This window comes from Heloderma suspectum, chromosome 1 (assembly GCF_057233095.1).
Source record: "Heloderma suspectum isolate Gila_16-S chromosome 1, 16-S_ref, whole genome shotgun sequence".
NCBI classification, from domain to species: Eukaryota; Metazoa; Chordata; class Lepidosauria; order Squamata; family Helodermatidae; genus Heloderma; species Heloderma suspectum.
Genome location: NC_139458.1, coordinates 377,849,969 through 377,871,050, shown reverse-complemented (window position 1 = coordinate 377,871,050; position 21,082 = coordinate 377,849,969). Strand labels below are relative to the sequence as shown.

At 44.0% G+C, this 21,082-nt stretch overlaps 1 protein-coding gene across 10 annotated transcripts in view; it reads left to right on the top strand.

Annotated features, from left to right (window-relative positions):
* The first annotated feature begins 4,952 nt into the window (after window positions 1-4,952).
* RMDN2 (regulator of microtubule dynamics 2) overlaps window positions 4,953-21,082 on the top strand; it is a 52,190-nt gene continuing 36,060 nt past the window's right edge. For 6 of the 10 annotated variants that reach the window (XR_014786832.1, XR_014786833.1, XM_084828356.1 and 3 more), the window contains exons 1-3: window positions 6,143-6,229; window positions 8,169-8,635; window positions 19,421-19,616. Coding sequence is in view for 5 of the 10 variants with exons in the window: in XM_084828356.1 (XP_084684482.1) it covers window positions 8,181-8,635; window positions 19,421-19,616 (651 nt within the window). In the remaining 5 variants the exon portion in view is untranslated. Of the gene's footprint in view, window positions 6,230-8,168; window positions 8,636-19,420; window positions 19,617-21,082 lie in introns of all 10 variants that reach the window. The other 4 variants (XR_014786834.1, XR_014786835.1, XM_084828358.1 and 1 more) reach the window with 2 other exon arrangements.

The window sequence follows — 21,082 nt, the reverse complement described above, 5'->3', positions numbered from 1 at the left end:
TATGTCTAGAACTACACATGGCTTTTTAATTCCCTCTTGTTGGAATAACAACTTCCCTACACCTTTCTAAGAATCCCAGCATATTTTATATTTTCTCTTCTGTTTCCCTCCAGTTCCTTTTCCTCTCCATGGCAGAACAATTTAAACTCTGGTAAGGCAGTTGCCAATTTAGAAGAGGGGTGTGTGTGTTGGAGAGAGGGGTGGGGTGGGGGAAAGGTCTAATCCACAATCCAACATCTTGCCAGTTTCGTACCTAACAATCCATCCCTCACTGGGTTGGTACAGGTGACTTTGCCATACATGGCTTAATCCCACAGCGGAATTTTTGTCCTGCTTGGGGGAATGGATTAGAAGTGTGTCATGACTATAAAATGTGGGGAAATGAGCACAGGACCACATGTGGCTGGAGTCCCATGCCTAGCGGATGGGACCAACCCTGAAAATGTGCCCATTTGAGAATAGTGTTCACCCATTAGGAATGGCATAATTTAATGAATAGAACATAAGGGAGCAAAAGAGGGCATAACTTCATGCAAATCTCATGAAACATACTGTAGGAACAAAAACATAATATTCAAAGCTGCAACGAGGGTGCCCCCATGTGGATACAGCCAAATATTCTGATTGGTAGAAACAGGATATTTCACTGAGGTCTACTCCAAATGTCTTTAAAGAGAACTTTCTGTTCTAGATAGCAGTTTACAAATTTCAAGATAAAGATAAGCAAATTTCAAGGCAGAGCAGGGAGGAAGGGGAATCAGTAAAGACGCGCAAATTCAAGGCCGACAAGTGAAGTGGATCAGTAAATATATGAGAAGTTCATGACAGAAGTAAAGCAGAGGGGGAGATTACGCAAATTTCTTAGCCGCAAACTTTTGAATGTGCACACTTGTGCAAGACTGGGAAAACAAGTTGTGAGTGCATTCGGGAAAGTCGCCAGTAATCTTCTTGATGTTTAGGAGCACAGGGTGAAGGGCACTGAGAAGGGATGAAGGAGGATGGCAGTGGCACTAACAAGATTGTGAGGAGTGGCAGGGGGTTTCGCTGCTCTTGCCCAGAGGCTCTCCAGCTGATCCTGACAACCCACAAGTCAGCCTGCCAGATTTGGACATCGCAGCAAGCCATCCTGAAAACAAGCCACCATAAACCACCCAACAACAAGCCATGGACTCTCAGGGTGGCTTGTACATGAAAAATATGTCACCTTGTGGAAACCACACTGGATTCAGATGTCACAACCGACGGTTTTCATGTTGTGTGAACCAGATTGCTCTGTTGGACTGGGAGGGAGAAAAGCAAGTGGTCAGACGATGACAGTAGGAAAAGTTGCCAAACTTTTAGGGCCTTTTCCATTCGCTAAAGTTACATACACTGAACTTGTAAGATTGTCTGGTTCATAGTGCAGTCATATCTTGGCTTGATTACTGCTACCTTCTCCTCCTTTCTAGAGCTCTCTCTGGAGCTCCATCTCAGAAGCTCTGTCTGGAACTCTGCTGCCAATCTGCCCATTCACCTCTCTCAACACTCTGATCTCATGATGCCCCTCCTTAAATCTCTACATTGGCTTCTCTCTGCTCTCAGGTACAGCACAAGCTCCTCCTCCTTATTTTCAAGGCCCTCCTTGCCTCTCTTTATCTCTCTGCCCTTATACCCCAATATTATATCCTTGACTGCAACTTTCAGTCTTCCAGCTCCACCTCTCTCAGTTGTCTGAAGGTCTCCTGCTCTCTCAGATGACCCTGTGCTTTCTTCTTTGCTGCTCCTTGTGCCTGAAACTGCCTCCTAGAAACCTTTATTTGTTGCCACTTTTCTTACATACTTCTAATTCCACCCCCATATGCTCTATTGCAGTTGTGGGCAGACTTCAGACTTGCACGGTATATTGGATTTGTTTTTGGAAGAATGGGAAGGAGTCAAGTGTGAATTTACACAGAGTCATATGCAGTATCGACTGGCATATGTATACTAATTTGTTAGAGCAGTTGGCAATTTTTCTGATGTTAGAGTTAGTTCTCATTGCTGTATCCACACACAGTGAAGGTCAGCCCTTCTTGTTATTAACAAAAGTTAAACAATGCACACTAATTGCTTTGCACAGTAGCTATTATGGTTTGTACTATCAGCTGATAGGGATGTTCCTTTCTCTGTTGTGAGAAACTTACTTCCCTGCCAAGAAAGACCCCCCCCTTTCTTCTTCTGGGTGAAGGGAGGGGTGTGTGTGTCTTCTGACAGTCTGATGAGACAGGCCCTATATCCTGAGAGGAGGAGGTGCACCAGCTGCTCAGGAAACAGCCCCCTTTGGACCACGCCTATCACTTTATGGGAATGGAGGGACAATGGACTGCAAGTCGATGGGCGTATGTAGGCTTCTATTTGCTTTTATTCTCTGCATCCATTTTACATCAATAAACTATCATTCTTTCACACAAGTGGACTTGAGTCATATTGGTACCTTCATATCTGGTTAGCGTGGGTCCTGGCTGGTTCAGGCCCCAGATTTAAGGCACAGGGTCTACTTTATTTTTTATTAGAAGCTGAGAACCAGCAACCACAGCCAGGCACAAAAGACACACACATTGAATTAAAGAATTTGCAGTCCAGGAATTTGATTTGAGTCCGAGAACTGAAAGGTAGTCACAGACAAAATGCACTCTAAGACTGAATCTATACATAGCAGTTTTGCCATTATCACACTGCAGTGATAACTATTGATGCCCATTAGTGTCATGTGCACCAATAGTTATCATTGCAGTATGATAACGGTAAAAAGCTGCTATGTGTAGATTCGGCCCAAGTTATCCTAAAGCTTTCTTTTTTTCAGCAATATAAATTAGGGCAGCAGGGAGAAAGAGTCATTTTCTTACTATTATTAAACAACTGGAAGTTAGAAATCCTTGCTGATCTACAGAAGATCACCCAGGGATCTACCAATAGACTGTGATCTACTAAACCAAAGTATAACTAAGGGTGCTTCCAGATGAGGCTTTTATTGTACCATTAAAAGGTAAAGGTAAAGGTGTCCCCAACCAGTCGTGTCCGACTCTAGGGTGCGGTGCTCATCCCCGTTTCTAAGCCGAAGAGCCAGCGCTGTCCAAAGACGCTTCCGTGGTCATGTGGCCGGCATGACTGAACACCGAGGTGCACGGAATGCTGTTACCTTTCCGGCCAAAGCGGTACCTATTTATCTACTTGCAATTTCTTGCTTTCGAACTGCTAGGTTGGCAGGAGCTGGGACTGAAGACGGGAGCTCACTCCGTCACGCAGCACTCGGGTCTCGAACTGCTGTCCTGCCGACCTTCCAGTCTGCAGTTCAGCATCTTAACCACTAAGCCACCGCGGCCCCAATTGTACCATTATCCTGCCCTATTCATAGAATTTTACAGGGGTTTCAGATAATTTTTGTCTTCTACTCATAGCCCATAGTGTGTTTTCCCACTGCCTCTTTTCTTACTGCGGAAAATCCGTTAAGAAAGAAAAGACAGAATATCTGCACAATACCTCCTAATTATTAGTGTTAGGACCCCACCACCAGGAAGTAATTGTAACAACTCAGATCACCCAAAGATCTACCAGCAGATCATAATCTAACTAAGCCTAAGAATCTGCACCAGAAATCAATGCATATTCTTCCCCCTTACTCCTATATTCATTTCCCTCCCTTTCCTCTTTTACCTCACATTTGTTGAATTTTAGATTGTAAGGTCCCAGTGATCTGTCCTCTTGTATTTGGTAGAGTGCTATGCACAGTTTATTCATTCATTTAAATATTTATCTTTTGCCTTTCCTGAAAGTTCAAGGTGACTGTTTTTTCTTATGTGGTGCCAACCCAGCAGGAGCCATCCCAAATGAAATGAACAAGCAACTAAAACCAGATCAAACTGAACTTAAATATGATAGTTCGGGTTATTTCTGTGCCTACCCTTGCAGAGCTGTTTCTCTCTCTCTCTCTCTCTCTCTCTCTCATAATGATGCTCCCTCCTCCCTTTAAAGATCAGAATCCTGTATGCATATAACAGTAGGTATGTTAGGAAAGCATGAGGAAATCTTCTGACCCTAATTAAAACACAGAGGGCTAAAGGGACTCAGTAACAAAACAAAAATACTGGAAAATGTAGGAGAGAAAAGATTTACTTAGCAAACCCTTATCCATGCTATCTGTCATTATTTAGTACTGTAATATTTGGTTTTTCACAGCTGGCAAGGCAGAAAAAAGCAGGAACTGTCTCCTAAAGGTTAGAGGTGACAGACACTTGGGAAAGGAATACTGTATATTTATTAATTACTTTTGCAAATATTAAAATTCTTGAAATCCTCCTGTTTGGACTCCCACAGTGAAAGGTTAATTCCACCAAATAATATCAAGTTCAGGTTTTCACAAAATGAAGCTATGATTTAAAAGTACATGTCAAGTTGTGGATCATTAGGCAATAGACAGATAACTATAACGTGGGGGTTTCAATACTGCATTACAGCACAATTCTGTATTTATATGTACTCAGAAGTGAGTCCCAGAGTTCAGTTGAGCTCATTCCCAGTTAAGTAGTATAGGATTTCAGCCTTATATGGGTATAATTAATTAATTAATTAATTAAAAGTACCCATAGCCCTATGTTCTTAAAGCAGCATTGGGACCAGGAAGATAATAGTGCATATTTCCTTAAGCAAGAGCCACAGGAGGAGGAGCAAGTAGGAATACATGGGAAAGAGTAGAAAGGAAGATGGGGTTTACAATGCAATCCTTTCATATTGAGATGTTCTGTATAATGTATTTTCAATATATATAATTTATCTCCAATATATAATTTATAAAGATATAATTTATCTCCAATATATATACTCCAATAATATATACTTTTTCATACCTTTTTGTTTAACACTGAAAGGGGTTTGTATATTGTATAATGTAATAACAATGTACTGACTCTGAAAATATTCGCAGTGTAGGCATAATTTAAAGTTATCCTTTATTTTTGGTGTGTGGGTGTCTTTGCATCTTAACTTGAATTTATGAGATGTAAATGTTGGGGTTTGCCTGTCCCCCCCTTTCTTTTACCAAATGTTACATATTGCATACCTTTTACAAAGTATTTTAGATGTTCATTTGAGACTCACTTGACATTGTGCTGTCTCCAAGTAAGAGATTAAAAAGGCTCATTTTCCAAGGATAATGTTCAACTAGCAATTGCATAACTATAAACAAAGTTACTTCAAAGCTGATGTGACAAGATGCACCCATCAGTTTTACAGTCTAATCTGACACACTCTACTCAAAAGTCCCATTCTGTTGAATGGGAATTACTCCTAAGTAAGCCCCCTCATGTAAGCCTCATTTAACTCAGCGACATGTACTTCCGAGTAGACATGGGTAGGATTGCACTGCCAACTTCTACAGACCCCTGGAGAGGGGCCAGAACGCTAAAAAACAAAAACAAAAAGAGCTCCCTAGCAACTCACCCTAACAGGCAAAAAATTAGGGACCATGGGTTGCATCCTATGTTAATTCCTATTCACTTCAGTGGATCCACTCTAAGTGCCCTAAAAATAAGGACCGCATCAGAGCAATCCTACACACGTCTACTTTGAGTTCAGTGGGTGCGTACTACTCCCAGGTAAGTCGGGATAGGATGTCGGATGAACCCAGGGCCAGCCAGGGTGGCAGCAAAGGTGTTGGGAGGTGAGAGCTATGAACCATGCGGCCTGCCCAACCCCCTCTCAGCTAGCCTGCTGGACTTGCCTTCGGCTGCCCTGGTGGCTACTGTCCCATTGTCAGCGTTGACGGAGTATTCAGCTGCCAGTCCAGTTGGCTTTTGCGCACGGAATGGGGGGGCGCCACCTCGTTCTTTGCCTCAGGCAGCAAAATGTCTCGGGCCATCCCTGCACGAACACCCCAATTAGCGGGGAGAGGGAGGAGGAAGACGGGGTCTCTCTTTGTCATGCTAGCCATCTCTCGCCTCGCCCCCGCTAGCTCGGGGCCGGTCGAGGCGCCGGAGGCCCGCGCTGCCCATCCCGCGCCGCGCGCGCGCGCTCGTCGGAGCCGCCAGGTAAGGCGCCGCCTTCGACTGCTCCGCTCGCCCGCCCACCGGCCCCTCGGCATCCGGGTCTCCGAAGCTGTGGGCGGTGCTCCCTCGTCTTCGTCTTCCCCGCCTCTTTTCTGTGGCCGGCTCGGGCACTGGAGCGGAGGAGTCGCAGGCGGGTGTTGTCGTAGGCGGAGAAGCGTCGCCGAGCCCGGGTACGTAGGGAACCCTTCCCCTGACCGTTCCAGACAGAAACCCGCGTCCCTCGAGGGAGAAGCCGGGGCGCACCATGTCCTCTGGCAGGGAAGGGGCGCGCAGCTGTGGGGCTGGGTGGGCGTCCTGCTGCTCCTGAGGGTTATATCCCCCGCCAACAGCATAGCCTGCGCTACGTTGAGTGCGCGCTTCTTCCCCGGTCCGGCCCCAGCCCGTGGACCTTTTGCTTGCTCAGCAGCAGCGGCTGCTCGCTGGGGTTGATAGTTCCGGCTGGCTGCGATGAAACTGGGTCGCCCGCTCGCTGTCATCCTTTCGCTCGCAGTAATTTGCTGAAGTTGCATAATGTCAGAGGCCAACCTTCCCGGTGCCCCATTTTTCCAAACATCAACTCATTAAAAAGAACCTTGGTTGATACCCTTAACAGCACAGGGAAGGAACCTGTGTCCCTGCTGGCTGGGGCTGATGGGAGTTGTAGGCTGGAACATCTGGAGGGATACAAGTTGCCTGCCCCAGGTAGCAGTACAGGCTGAACCTATGCATGTTTCCTTGCATAAAGCAGCGGGGTGCTGTTGCACTCTTGCCTGCCTGTGGGTTTCCCGCGGGCAGCTGGTTGGCCTCTGTGTGAACAGAATACTGGACTGCATAGGCCCTTGGTCTGATCCAACACAGCCCTTCTAATGTTCTTAGAAGTTGGCCATGCTGTTTGTTAACTTTCAGGTTAGCTTGTATATGGGACTGCAACCCTAATTTGCAAAGTGCCTTCTGATCTTGCCTGGGAGGGAGGCCATTCTTGCTATTGCCAAAGTATAACAGGAGCTGAGAGTTTGCAGTTTGCCAAAGATCGGACATAGGACGGACTCCCTTGAACCCATATACCCCAGTCTAGGTTTCTGGTCACTGAACACACCATCTTACATGATGCATGTGCCTTTGAATTTTCATCTTTGTCCCAGACAGATTTGTTGGTTGAGCCTTTATTTTGTCTATTCGTCTATTATTGTTTAGATGTCTAGCCCACCACATTCTGAAGGCTCCGGGCAGATAACACGGGCCATTAAAATGCTAGCCATCATTCAGCACAGACAGCTCTGATACTTGGGCAATGTGTGTCCTCAGTGGGGCCTCTCCCTGAATGCTGTCACCACTGCCCATTCCCTTACCCTCTCCCTTTGGGCCCAATCCATACAACGGCCAAGACTGAGAGTGCAAGGAAAGTAAAGGATGCTAGTGTCCCTCCTCATTCTTGTCCCTGCTGCATGCTCGTACAGGCCTGGTAAACAGGCAGTGACAGGAAGGAGGAGGAGCAAGGCCAGGCGGTCCAGGAGTCAGCAGTGGGTCCCCTGCAGAAGTGCGTGGCTCGGCAAGTGTCGAGTGGTGCCTACTCCTGACACAGAATTAAATGCATTTAACTCTGTGTTGGGTTGTGGCCTCTGATTATACCACAGAAAAGTTCCTATCTGTTTGCCGGCTTCATCCTGGAAGCCAAACAGGAAGGGGCACATCTTTAATATAGAACTGAAATAATTACTTGCTTGACATGTATATGGTCATGGTATATGTTCTGCAGTGTTGGAGAAAGTCAAAATACATTCTGAATAATTCTTTTAGTATATTCCCAATAGTATCCTGCTGTACTATAAGGGCAAAGTTAGTGTTCAAATGGATTCATCTTCAAAAACTGGATTGGTTTGAACTCAGGCAGGCCCCTCAAAAATGTCCCTAGACTGAAAAACAGCCCCATGTTCAATTTTCTTATGAACCCATCACAACTTATTTCTATGCCAGTGTGCTTAGGGTGGTGGCCTAAATGTCTTTAAAATGTCCTGTATAACTGGTTTGTAAATGGATCTGGCCATATCCCTTTAGCCCACATTATGAAATAAGGAGTTTCATGGGAAGCTTCACATGTCAATGTCTCTTCTGCTTTGTATATAATTTCAGAAGAAGAAAGGCATGTCCTGCTCAGAAAACAAGAGGCTAGTATTTAGCCTACTGGCAGGGGCTGCTGGAATAACTTTGGTCCTGCTTTGGTATCGCAAGATGAGGAAACACAGGAAAGCCATGTATTTGCCTGCATGTTTGAGTTCAGAGAACAGTTTTGATTTGGTAGATTTTCAACATGAAACTCATAATGAGCATGGGGCAGTGATGCTGTTACAAGGAAGACAGCTTCAGATGCTGGAGAAGTTGAATGGCTTAGTGGCAAGTGTGGAAGAGCTTCAAAGAGAGGTGAAATCTCTGAAAGAAGCCATTCCAAAGTTGGAAGACCTTGTTCGAGATGAACTCGAGGGGAAAACAGATACTCGCAGGACCAGCCCTTTACATAGACCAGCGAAGAAGAGGAAAGTTGAGGCGGTGCAAGGTGTGCCGGACACCACCAGTTCTGAAGAGGCAGAAAGTGAAGGCGGGTGGGTATCTAAATAATATTTCAGGTCTATTGCAACCTTTAATAAAATACTTACATTTCAGTAAAAACGGTTTGCTTGCCGTTTTCATAACCACTGTTTTTACAGGTTTATGAATCTAGAAGAATGCTGAATTGTAAAATATAAACAGTTCGTGGCTCAAGTGTTGCCTGGTGTTTGCATTTGACCATAATGCTAAAGTATGGTTTAGCCTTAGGTCATTGAGCTTTGGGCTCATGCACACGTCTGTCCTTTAGCACAGCAATTAGGAGAAGATGCACTTGCACCTGTTTTAGCCATGTTATCTCAATCAGGACAAACTGTGGTTAGTTTTAACTATGATATGCCTGAACAAACTTTGTACCTTGGTTTATCATCCTGGCTTGTTCATGTAAACCATAGTTAAAACTTAAGTGCAGTTCCTGGTTCAAACATAATAACAAACTGCAGTTAGTTGAAAACAGAAGCAAATGCTTCCAATATTTGCTTCCAATGCTTCCTTGTAGCTCTGCTGGAGAGGAGAGGGTTTTAGTGCTACATCCAAACTGGGGGACGGGGGTGAAAGGGTGTGAGGTGTAATGTTGGGAGCCCGTTGCAAAACCTGTAATCTCATAATTCCTTTCAGATATTAAGGGCATAATCCTATAGGGATAGTCGGCCACCTCCGAACTTGGAGGTGACCAACTATCCAATGCAGGGTGGATGGAGGGGATCTTCTCCGTGCTCTGTCCACACTGCATTTGTGGCTATACAGCTGATTTCAGCTGTCTAGCCAGGGTGCCTTGGAGTGTGTGTGTGTGGGGGGGGGGCAGACAGAACACAGGAAGTGTCGTAACAGCACATCCTCTGCTCCCTCCTTGCCCCGAGGATCACCCCCTTTTCCCCTGTTCCACACTGCTCTTACAAGTGCGGACCTGGGGATGAACCATGCCACCTATGAGGCAGCAGGGGAGGGGGCAAGGAGGCGGTTTTCTGGGAACCGACCTCAGAGTGCTGGCTCTGAGCTCGGTTCCCAGAAAACAAAAAATCCTATGGCCATCTAGCTGCTTTCTAGCAGCCATAGGATTGCGCCCTAAGATATTTTAGGAAATACTATTTAAAGGGGATCGGTTGCCTTAGTTCTTGTGGTCTGTGCAGAGATTATTTGATTTGGTATAAGCATCTAGTCCTTACTTTGGCCTTTGTATGTCTTATTTTCAAGTTGACCATACTAGTTTTATTCCTTGGTTTGCCTCAGTTCCAGAAACCTATGGTATTTCAGCAGTATTTTTGCTTCTTAGTCTCATCCTGTCTCAAGAGCTATTTACAATAGAAAATATAATTCCTGTGGTAAAACTTATCTCGTTTTGTTGTCGTGTCTGCACCTCTGCCAGTAAGTTTTATTTAAAACTGGATCACTCTTGCTCCTGTACCACTGACACTGCATGGAAACAGTTTAGTTGGTTATTTCCACCTCACCATAAAGTGGAATATAAAGTAGACCAGTGTGCACATGCCAGGAATCCTAGCCAGCATGTTTACACACAGCAAAATACACATAGGACTGCCATATATGGTGATATATGTGGAAGTTGCATAGTGATGCCTGGTGTATCGTTTATGCAAAATATATATATCGTACTTTTTCTTAAAGCCATGGCATATTCCAGTGATTTCTATAGTATTATTCAAAAGTTAACAAAACAAAGTACTATAAAACAAAAAATCATAATAAAGTAGACCCAACTAATTAATTCCCCACCTTAACAGGGAAAGAGAACATGAAGTGGCCCTTAATTTTAGCGGCAAGCCGAAAAAAACTTTTTTAGATTGCCGAGTTTGTGTTCCTGCTAATCTTTCTATAATAACTAAACTACTAATAACAAAGAGTCTTGTGGCATGTTAAAGACTAACACATTTATTCTGGCATAAGCTTTCATTGACACTGTCCACTTCGTCAGATGCGTGAAGTGTTAAGCTCAAATTGGAAGATTTACATACATATGCTGGGGGAGATGTAACTGTTGTCAGAGAGAACTGAAATGCAGAAAGTACTAACAGTAAAGATTACCTTAACAGTTGCCATTCACAAAATGTTGCTGGGTGACAGCACAGACATGCCAGTAATCCTAGCCAGTTGCAATGGTGGGCTGGTTAACATATGTAGTACGATAATAATAATAATAATTTAAAAATCGGACATCAGGAGTGGCAGTGTTCAGAAACCAGTGGGGGAACATTTAAACGTCTCATACTCTATCAGTGACCTTAAGGTGGCTATTGGAATAAAGGAATTTCAAAGGCAGATATCAATGTAAAATTTGTTGTTGTTGTTCAGTCGTTCAGTCGTGTCCAACTCTTCGTGACCCCATGGACCATAGCACGCCAGGCCTTCCTGTCCTGCGCTCTCTCCCGGAGCGTGCTCAAGTTCATATTCATTGCATCAGTGATGCTATCTAGCCATCTCATCCTCTGCCGTCCCCTTCTCCTTTTGCCTTCAGTCTTTCCCAGCATCAGGGTCTTTTCCAGGGAGTTTTCTCTTTGCATTAGGTGGCCAAAATATTGGAGCTTCAGCTTCAGTATCTGTCCTTCCAATGAGCACTCAGGGTTGATTTCCTTTAGGATGGACAGATTTGACCTCCTTGCAGTCCAAGGGACTCGTAAGAGTCTTCTCCAGCACCACAGTTCAAAAGCATCAATTCTTCGGCGCTCAGCCTTCCTTATAGTCCAGCTCTCACAGCCATACATTACTACTGGGAAAACCATAGCTTTGATTAGACAGACCTTTGTCGGCAAGTGATGTCTCTGCTTCTTACTATGCTGTCTAGGTTTGCCATAGCTTTCCTCCCAAGGAGCAAGCGTCTTTTAATTTCATGGCTACAGTCACCGTCTGCGGTGATCTTGGAGCCCAAGAAAGTAAAATCTGTCACTGCTTCCATTTCTTCCCCTTCTATATGCCAGGAAGTGATAGGGCCAGATGCCATGATCTTAGTTTTTTTAATGTTGAGTTTCAAACCAGCTTTTGCACTCTCCTCTTTCACCCTCAACAAGAGGCTCTTGAGATCCTCTTCGCTTGCTGCCATTAGGGTGGTATCGTCTGCATATCGGAGGTTGTTGATAATTCCGCCAGCAATCTTAATTCCGACCTGTGATTCATCCAACCCGGCATTTCTCATGATGTACTCTGTATATAAGTTAAATAAGCCGGGTGACAATATGCAGCCTTGTCGTACTCCTTTCCCAATTTTGAACCAATCAGTTGTTCCATGACTGGTTCTTACTGTTGCTTCTTGACCCTCGTACAGGTTTCTCAGGAGACAGGTAAGGTGGTCTGGTACTCCCATCACTTTAAGAATTTGCCAGAGTTTGTTGTGATCCACACAATCAAAGGCTTTAGCGTAGTCAATGAAGCAGAAATAGATGTTTTTCTGGAATTCTCTTGCTTTCTCCATGATGCAGCGAATGTTGGCGATTTGATCTCTGGTTCCTCTGCCTCTTCGAAACCCAGCTTGTACTTCCAGTAGTTCTCGGTTCGCATACTGCTGAAGCCTAGCTTGTAGGATTTTGAGCATCACCTTGCTGGCATGTGAAATGAGCGCAATTGTGCGGTAGTTTGAACACTCTTTGGCGTTGCCCTTCTTAGGAATTGGAATGTAAACTGACCTTTTCCAGTCTTGTGGCCACTGTTGAGTGTTCCAGATTTGTTGGCATATTGAATGCAGCACCTTAACAGCATCATCTTTTAGGATTTTAAATAGCTCAGCTGGAATACTGTCATCTCCGCTAGCTTTGTTGTTACTAATGCTTCCTAAGGCCCACTTGACTTCACTCTCGAGGATGTCCGGCTCAAGTTCAGTGACCACACTATCATGGCTATCAGGGACATTGAGATCTTTCCTGTATAGTTCTTCTGTGTATTCTTTCCACCTCTTCTTAATCTCATCTGCTTCTGTTAGGTCCCTGCCTTCTTTGTCCTTTATCATGCCCGTCTTTGCACAAAACGTTCCCTTGAGATCTCCAATTTTCTTGAAGAGATCTCTAATCTTTCCCATTCTGTTGTTTTCCTCGATTGCTTTGCATTGTTCATTTAAGAAGGCCTTCTTGTCTCTCCTTGCTATTCTCTGGAACTCTGCATTCAGTTGGGTATATCTTCCCCTTTCTCCCTTGCTTTTCGCTTCCCTTCTTTCGTGAGCTACTTGTAAAGCCTCATCAGACAGCCACTTGGCTTTCTTGCATTTCTTTTTCTTTGGGATGGATTTCGTTGCTGCCTCCTGAACAATGTTACGGACCTCCGTCCATAGTTCCTCAGGCACTCTGTCTATCAGGTCTAATCCCTGAAATCTATTCCTCACCTCCACTGTATATTCATAAGGAATATGATTTAGGTCATACCTGAACGGTTTAGTGGTTTTCCCTATGTTCTTCAATTTAAGCTGAAATTTTGCAAGAAGCAGCTCATGATCTGAGCCACAGTCAGCTCCAGGTCTTGTTTTTACTGACTGTATGGAGCTTCTCCATGTTTGGCTGCAAAGGACATAATCAATCTGATTTCGATATTGACCATCTGGTGATGTCCATGTGTAGAGTCGCCTCTTGTGCTGTTGGAAAAGAGTGTTTGCTATGATCGCATGTTCTCTTGGCAAAACTCTATTAGCTTTTGTCCTGCTTCGTTTTGTACACCAAGGCCATGCCTGCCTGTTATCCCGATGATTTCTTGACTTCCTACTTTAGCATTCCAATCCCCTGTGATGAAGAGGACATCTTTTTTTGGTGTTAGTTCTAGAAGGTGTTGTAGGTCTTCATAGAAACGATCAACCTCAGCTTCTTCGGCCTTAGTGGTTGGGGCATAGACTTGAATTACTGTGATGTTGAATGGTTTGCCTTGGATTCGTACTGAGATCATTCTATCATTTTTAAGATTGTACCCCAGTACTGCTTTTCCCACCCTTTTGTTGACTATGAGTGCTACTCCATTTCTTCTAAGGGATTCTTGCCCACAATAGTAGATATGATGGTTACCTAAATTAAATTCGCCCATGCCTGTCCATTTTAGTTCGCTGATTCCCAAGATGTCGATGTTCAATCTTGCCATCTCATGTTTGACCACCTCCAGCTTACCTTGATTCATTGATCTGACATTCCAGGTTCCTAAACAATATTGTTCTTTACAGCATCGGATTTTTTTTTCACCACCAGACACATCCACAGCTGAGTGTCCTTTCGGCTTTGGCCCAGCCGCTTCACTCTTTCTGGCGCTACTTGGAAATACCCTCTGCTCTTCCCCAGTAGCATATTGGACACCTTCCGAACTGAGGGGCTCATCTTCCGGCGTCATCTCTTTTAGCCTTGTGATACGTTCCATGGGGTTTTCTTGGCAAGAATACTGGAGTGGGTTGCCATTTCCTTCTCCAGTGGACCACATTTTGTCAGAACTCTCTGCCATGACCTGTCCGTCTTGGGTGGCCCTGCACGGCATAGCTTATGGCTTCACTGAGTTACGCAAGCCCCTTCGCCACAACAAGGCAGTGATTCATGAAGGGGAATGTAAAATTACTGAAGTAAAATTCATCAAGAGATTCAACTCTATTTCCTGTGGCATGTATAAGGACAAAGGTTTTTGTTCAGCATGTGTATATAAATCTGCTACTCTGAAGTTAATACTTCATGCATCTGATGAAGTGGACAGTGTCCACGAAAGCTTGTGTCAAAATAAATTTGTTAGACTTTAAGGTGCCACAAGAGTCTTTGTTGTTGAATCTTGTATCTTGTATTTCTGTATCTTGCTGTAACAAACTCACACAGCTACCCTTCTGGAAATTTAAACTAATGATGTAACATTAGCATAGATACACTGTATTGATGTTCAAATGCTAATACTTAAAGTGTTGTGTTTGAAGAGCGGCTGTTTTAGCTTGTGGTGTCAATGAAAACATAGTTGTTAAGACTCTTTATTCTGGAGTATCTTCACTGAATCTACTTCAGAGTAAGTGGATTAAAGATTTCAGTCAGAATGCATTATTAATAATATCTGGCTGCACCAGCACAATTCACTGTAATATTTATTTATTTATTTAAAACATTTGTATCCCACCCTATCATTAAGATCTCAGGGCAGCATACAGAAAAAATCAATTTAAACAGTATAAAACAATAAATAAATTTATATTTGTATAAAACAGCTAAAAACATATTAAGCCATTATACAAGCTAATACCAATTAAAATCTAAAACAATAAAACAGTTAAAACCATGTACTACTTTAGGGAATGTATTTAGCCTGCAAAAGCTTTGATAAAAAGCCATGTTTTTACTTGGCGCTGAAATGAGACTAATGTCTGCGCCAGTCGGGCCTCCAAAGGGAGGGCATTCCACAACCGGGGTTCCACAGTGGAGAAGGCCCTCTCCCACATCCCACCATAGTGTATGTCTCACAATGGTGGAACACAGAGGAGGGCCCCAACAGATCTCAGTCCTCAGGCAGGCATATATAGGGAGAGGCGCTCCCTCAAATATTGAGGGTAAAACAGCTGCTGCTTTTTTCTTTTCTGTTTTACTTTTGCTGCCAGTTGCATCAGTGTTGCATTCTATTCCAGTTTCACAATTGCAGCACATTGATCTTTGGAAGTTGACTCCTGCCCCAGTAAAATACTGTGATTGGATCACGCCTTTTTTGTGGGGAAGCAGATGAGTGATTAATGCAATTTGTATTAGTTTTAAAGATATCATTTAGGGCTTTCTGATGCTTCATATGGCAGCTTTCCCCAACCTGGTGCCCTCCAGATGTTTTGTACTGTAACTCCCAGCATTTGTAATCATTGACCATGCTGGCTGGGGCTGATGGGAGTTGTAGTCCAAAACCTCTGGAGGTTGTGTACCCTTGATCTGGAGTGGTCACTGCATGGGCACATTGAAAATGTGTTTGTCATGTGATGGAGCCTGTAGACCAGAGGTAGGAAACATGGTGCCCTCCAGCTATTTTGGACTATGTCCCATAATCCCTAAGCATTGGCCGTAGTGGATGGGGCATATGGGAGTTATAGTCCAAAACATCTGAAGGGGAGCAGGCTGCTATAGACCCTATAGATCCAGTGCTAAACAACTTCTCCAGTGAGAACTTCACTAGAATAGGAGGTGTTGCAAGCCTCTGTGGCTAAATTTGTCAACAACATGATCTAGAATTTAACATGATCTGTTACATTAATCTTGATATGTCTCCTTTTTGTGCATCAACTAATGAGTTTGAATAGAATAATTCTGAGAACCAACCACTAGAGGGCAATCATATGAAGGTCACAGCTTTTTGGGTAGAGGAAAAAGAAATAGGGGGCCCATTAATGAGTAACTAAGTGCTGTGCATGGGTCACGCCCAACAAATCTAAGTGCTCCTGGTGTGTGTGTGGGGGGGGGATGTCCACACAGGCATATTTTAAAAAATGATTTATGTGTAAAACCGAAAAATAAAGCAGATGGCTGAAATGCTGATTGTAAAATGTCTTGCCTACTCAAGTTGTACAAAAAAGTATGAAAAGCCTAGAAGATTTTTAGGGAAGAGAGAGGAGGAAATGGAGATCTCCCAGTCAACCCATCATTCCACACCTGCACTCACTGTCCAACACAACCCTCCAAACATTTCCTCTTTGTTGCGACTTTCTTGGCAGCTCTCCCTTCCCCTTCTCTCAGGGGCCAGAACACTCAGACCCTGCCATACCAAGGGGAAAGCCAGCTCAAATCCAGGGCACAGAGCTGCCTGGCCTACCCATACGCTCTCTTCACAGATGTGGCTACTGTTCTGCTTCCTATGTTTGTAGTCTAAGCACTGGTGAGTGCTTAGACTGCAAAAATATGAATTTCCTAACCTGGTGCCCCCCCCAGATGTGTCAAACTACAACTGCCATCATCTCATCTGGAGGGCACCAGGTTGAGGAAGGTTGAATTAAGATCTCTCCCCCTACCCCACCCCCATCAAGTTGCTTTTGTCTGGCACTCATTTTCACAAGCCAAAAACTGATACATACAACACACACAAAAACAAATTGTAGCAAACTTGCAATAAGAAATCCACTGATCACCTGAGCATTTCTTGATGTGTTAAATTGTATTTGCATGGCAAATTTTGTAATACCCTTTACTGCCTTTTCAACCTTGTGAGAACAAGGCCTTGACAGACATTTCTGAAAGCACAGAGTTGTTTTCATTGGCAGGGAAGAGATAATTTCTCTCATCTCAAGGTTTTGGTAATGCAATAAATGACATTGACTCCCATGACAAATCAAAGTGCCTATAAGCTTTAAAGTGTATTTCACGTAGTGCTGAAATGCTGATAGCTCGAAAGCTCATGATGATATGCAGGTACTTATAATTCTATTTTATAATTTTTAATCTTTTTTACCATTCAGTGTTTTCAAGCACTTTTGGTTGGAAACTTTAAATAATTTAATCTCTCTCTCATTTAAAACATAAATATTCCACCAGAAACAGAAGGTGGTAGTAGTATGTATTGAAAAAGATGAGTTGTTAAATTTCACTGAATTCATACTAGCTCTAAGTTTCAAGACACAAAGAGCCACTTTAACTGTATTCATTTTTTATTTATTTTTTTGCTTTGAACAGCACACCCCAAACCATATCATAATCTGCTTTTGAAAATCAGTTTCAGATGTCATTTGGTATTTTGGAAAACACATACCAAAAGCCCTGTTGAGTGCCTGGAACTAGTTGGGCAGTTCTTTAAGTTTGGGGGCCACAACCCCCCAAAAGGGGTTCCATTAGTTTCAATTAGGGAGCAATCCTATGCGGATAGGCGGCCGCCTCTGAACTCAGGGGTGACCACCTATTCAATGAAAGGTGGGCAGAGCGCTGAGGGGATCTTCTCTGTGCTCCGGCCATCCTGCGTTACTGGCTAGATGGCTGATTTCAGCTGTCTGGCTGGAACGGTTCAGGGTGGGGAGGGGGAGGATGGACGGTGCATAGGAAGCCTTGTAAAGAGGCTTCTGCCCTCCCCGCCCCAGGAATGCCCCCTTTTGCCTTGCTCCACACTGCTCTTACGAGCCTGGAGCCCGGGAATGTTCCGTGCTACGTATGAGGTGGCAGGGGAAGGGAAGGGGAAATGGTTCTCTAGGAAACTGACCAATCCTATGACTTTCTAGCCACTGTCTAGCGGCCATAGGATTGCTCCACTAAGCACCTTTTTATTTCTTTCCTACTGAAAGAAATGAGGCATGCAGTGCAATCCTATGCATGTGTATTCAGAAGTAAACCCTAATGTTTTAAAATTGTACTTACTCCTTGGTAAGTGCGCATATAAGATTACAGCCTTAGACATTCTTAACTTTGGCATGCCCTCTGTCTTCAGTACCTTCATAAGGTTCCTCCTGTGCTAGCACTGGGTCATTACTGACCCCTAGAGGGACACCGCTTGTGCTGGCGTTTTCATGGCAGACTATAGCGGGGTGGTTTGCCATTGCCTTCCCCAGTCATGACTACCTTTCCCCCAGCAAGCTGGGTACTCATTTTACCGAACTCGGAAGGATAGAAGGCTGAGTCGACCTGAGCCGGCTACCTGGGACCCAGCTTCCACTGGGATCGAACTCAGGTCTTGGGGAGAGTTTCGGCTGCAGTACTGCCGCCTACCACTCAAAATAATTATACATTGGAAGCCACATTCTCTAAGTTCCAGGAACACAGTGCATATTTTATTCTTTTAATTGTGCAAGACATATTGAAATTTCATAATATATCTGTTGTAACTTGCTTTCTTTTATCTCCACAGATAAAACAGAGGTATAGAGATTACCAAAGCCACACAGGTGGCTCTAAAACAGGGCTGTTGAATCTCTTTCAGACCAAGAGCTGAATTCCATTTTGGAGAAGCTCTCAGGGGCCACATTCCAGTGGTGGGTGGAGCCAATGACAAAAGGGGTGGGGTCAAAAATACCCAGCATGTGTCAGTTTAAAGCTCCAACTGCCAGTAATTCAGCCTTAGGAGAGGCATTTCAACCTTTCAGAATGGGCAAAAAGTGACACAAAAGCCGGGAAACCATCAGTTATGTTCGGGAGAAAGGGATAGGGCATGGAGAAGGGAGCGGGGCCTTCTGAGGAAACTGAGAGGGCAAGATGGGGATCCTTGGAGGTCTGGATTTGGCCCCTGGGCCTGAGACTCTGCACCTTTGCTCTAAAACTGCAATTTTATTTATTTATTTAAAATATTTCTTGCTGCCTTTCAGGGCAGAAGCCCTCCCAAGGAAGCTTACAGCAATAAAATACATAAAAACAGTTAAAATATTAAACGTGATAAAAACAATAAAAACAACAATAAAAATGTGATCTTTTTTTCTGCAGAAGTTTCTTGAGCAAAAAAGAAGAGCCAGTGGTGTGAGAGCCAGTGTGGTGTAGTGGTGAGAGTGTTGGACTGGGAGCCGGGAGATCCGAGTTCTAGTCCTCACTCAGCCATGGAAGCTCACTGGGTGACTTTGGGCCAGTCACAGAGTCTCAGCCCAACCTACCTCACAGGGTTGTTGTCGTGAGGATAAAATGCAGAGGAGGAGGATTATGTATGCCGCCTTGGGTTCCTTGCAAGAGGAAAAAAGGCGGGATAGAAATGCAATAAAATAAATAATCCAGCAAAACCTTTGCCTAATGAGCATAATTTAATCAGTATATCAGAGTATGGATACTTCAGAATGAATGTAAACCCAACATGAACTGAGCAACATTCATAAGATGGGGTAATAGCTAAAAACAGGTAAAGTTTGCAGTGCTGGCTCTCAGCAGCTTTCAAAGAGGTTATTCCCCCCCCCCCCTGTATTTTAGTTACATCACAGCTCACACCGACACTGAAGGAGAATCTGAGGAAGAAAAAGGATGGATCTGTTCCTCCACATCTTCTCTGGCACCAGAAGACCAACTAGATTTGTTTAATCTTCTACAGGAAGTGGACAAGTTGCATTGCGGTTCGGACGATGCAAAAAGAGAGAGCTTCAAACTTTTGCTTCAAAATGAGGAAAAGGTATAAAGGGCATGTGCCATGCTAATGTTCTCATATCGCAGTCCACAGTTCAGTGGCATTCTCTTAAATGGTTTTGAAATGTTAGAACTGAAGGAGACATTCGTGTATGTTGGTTTTTGGAAACATTCCCTGGTGCCTGATTATTCACATTTTGTCTAAAAATTTGACACTACTGCCTAAAGAACTTGGGCACGTTTTCTAGCATTGTCCACACATGATGCCCAGAAGTTGCTGAAAGCAATTTTCCTATATCCAATAAGTTAAGCATGGTTGTTGTTTCCGAGTAGTCAGGGAAAGGCACCTTGCTCAAGTCAAGATACTGTTTTATTGCATGAGTAGACTAATGCAGGAGTCCCCCCCCACACACACACACACAGTTTACCTTGTGAAGAAGTCAGCGCACCAGTGTAGGCTTCCTTCCTGTGTTCACTTCATGAGGCAGGAAGTACTGAAGACCGGCTGCTGCTGTGCCACAAAAGCAACCTGAAAAGCCTTGCACTGTCCCATATGGAAAAGCCATGTTGCAGCAGCCCCCACCCCCGACACGCATACTAGAATTGCCCCTTCCACAAACTAGGGCCAATAAACTAGCCCAAGCCTCCCATACCACAAAGGTGCCACATGAAAGGGTCCACAGAGCAACCTTGAGCTACACATGTGACTTAGAATGTGGACTGACTCTGTTGCCCTGTCATTCATTTGCATTTGGATTGGATTGGGGCAGAGGGGATGTCCAGTAGCAGCCAGGAACTTGCATCTAGACTTGCAGAATGCAAGGTGTGAGACAGAGATTATTAACAAAGACTTTCACACATAGCTACTGCCCTCTTAGTACAGCAGGATGTGGAATAGAGGGTCTAGTTTTTAGCTTTATCCTCTTTAGGGCTTACCCACATGATCTTGCAAAGTATGACATTGCTTCACACTTCTTAATAATTGCAATATCTATCTCTCCCCCTCTTCCCCTCTCTATCTATCTATCTATCTATCTCCCTATCTATCTGATTCCCTAGATGGAGAAAGGGGAAGAACAAGAAAAAAGGAGTTACATTAGTTTTAATTAAACGCCTTTTTATTTCTCTCCCATTAAAACAGGGCATAGCTATGCAGACATGCAAGCCTCTTATTTTTAAGAGTGGGGCTACATGTGTAGTGCTGAAGCAGGAATGGGGGGCACATACTTAATTTCCTGGTCTAAAGAGCCTCACTGCATTTCTGTGAATGAATGATATCAATTTCATTTGTGCTGTCAAAAGTGGGAAAGTGAAATGGCCAAGTCTCTCTCACAGTATGAAGTGAAACTGACAAAACTCAGGCTCAGTCACCTTGCAAGCAACCAGACAAGGTGGTAGAATTCTGAGATGGCCAAGTTAACTGTGTTATGTTTTGCATGTGGGAGGGAGCATTTTAGTGCTTAATATATAATATGTTATAGAACTTCATTCAGAAACAAGACTAGCACACCC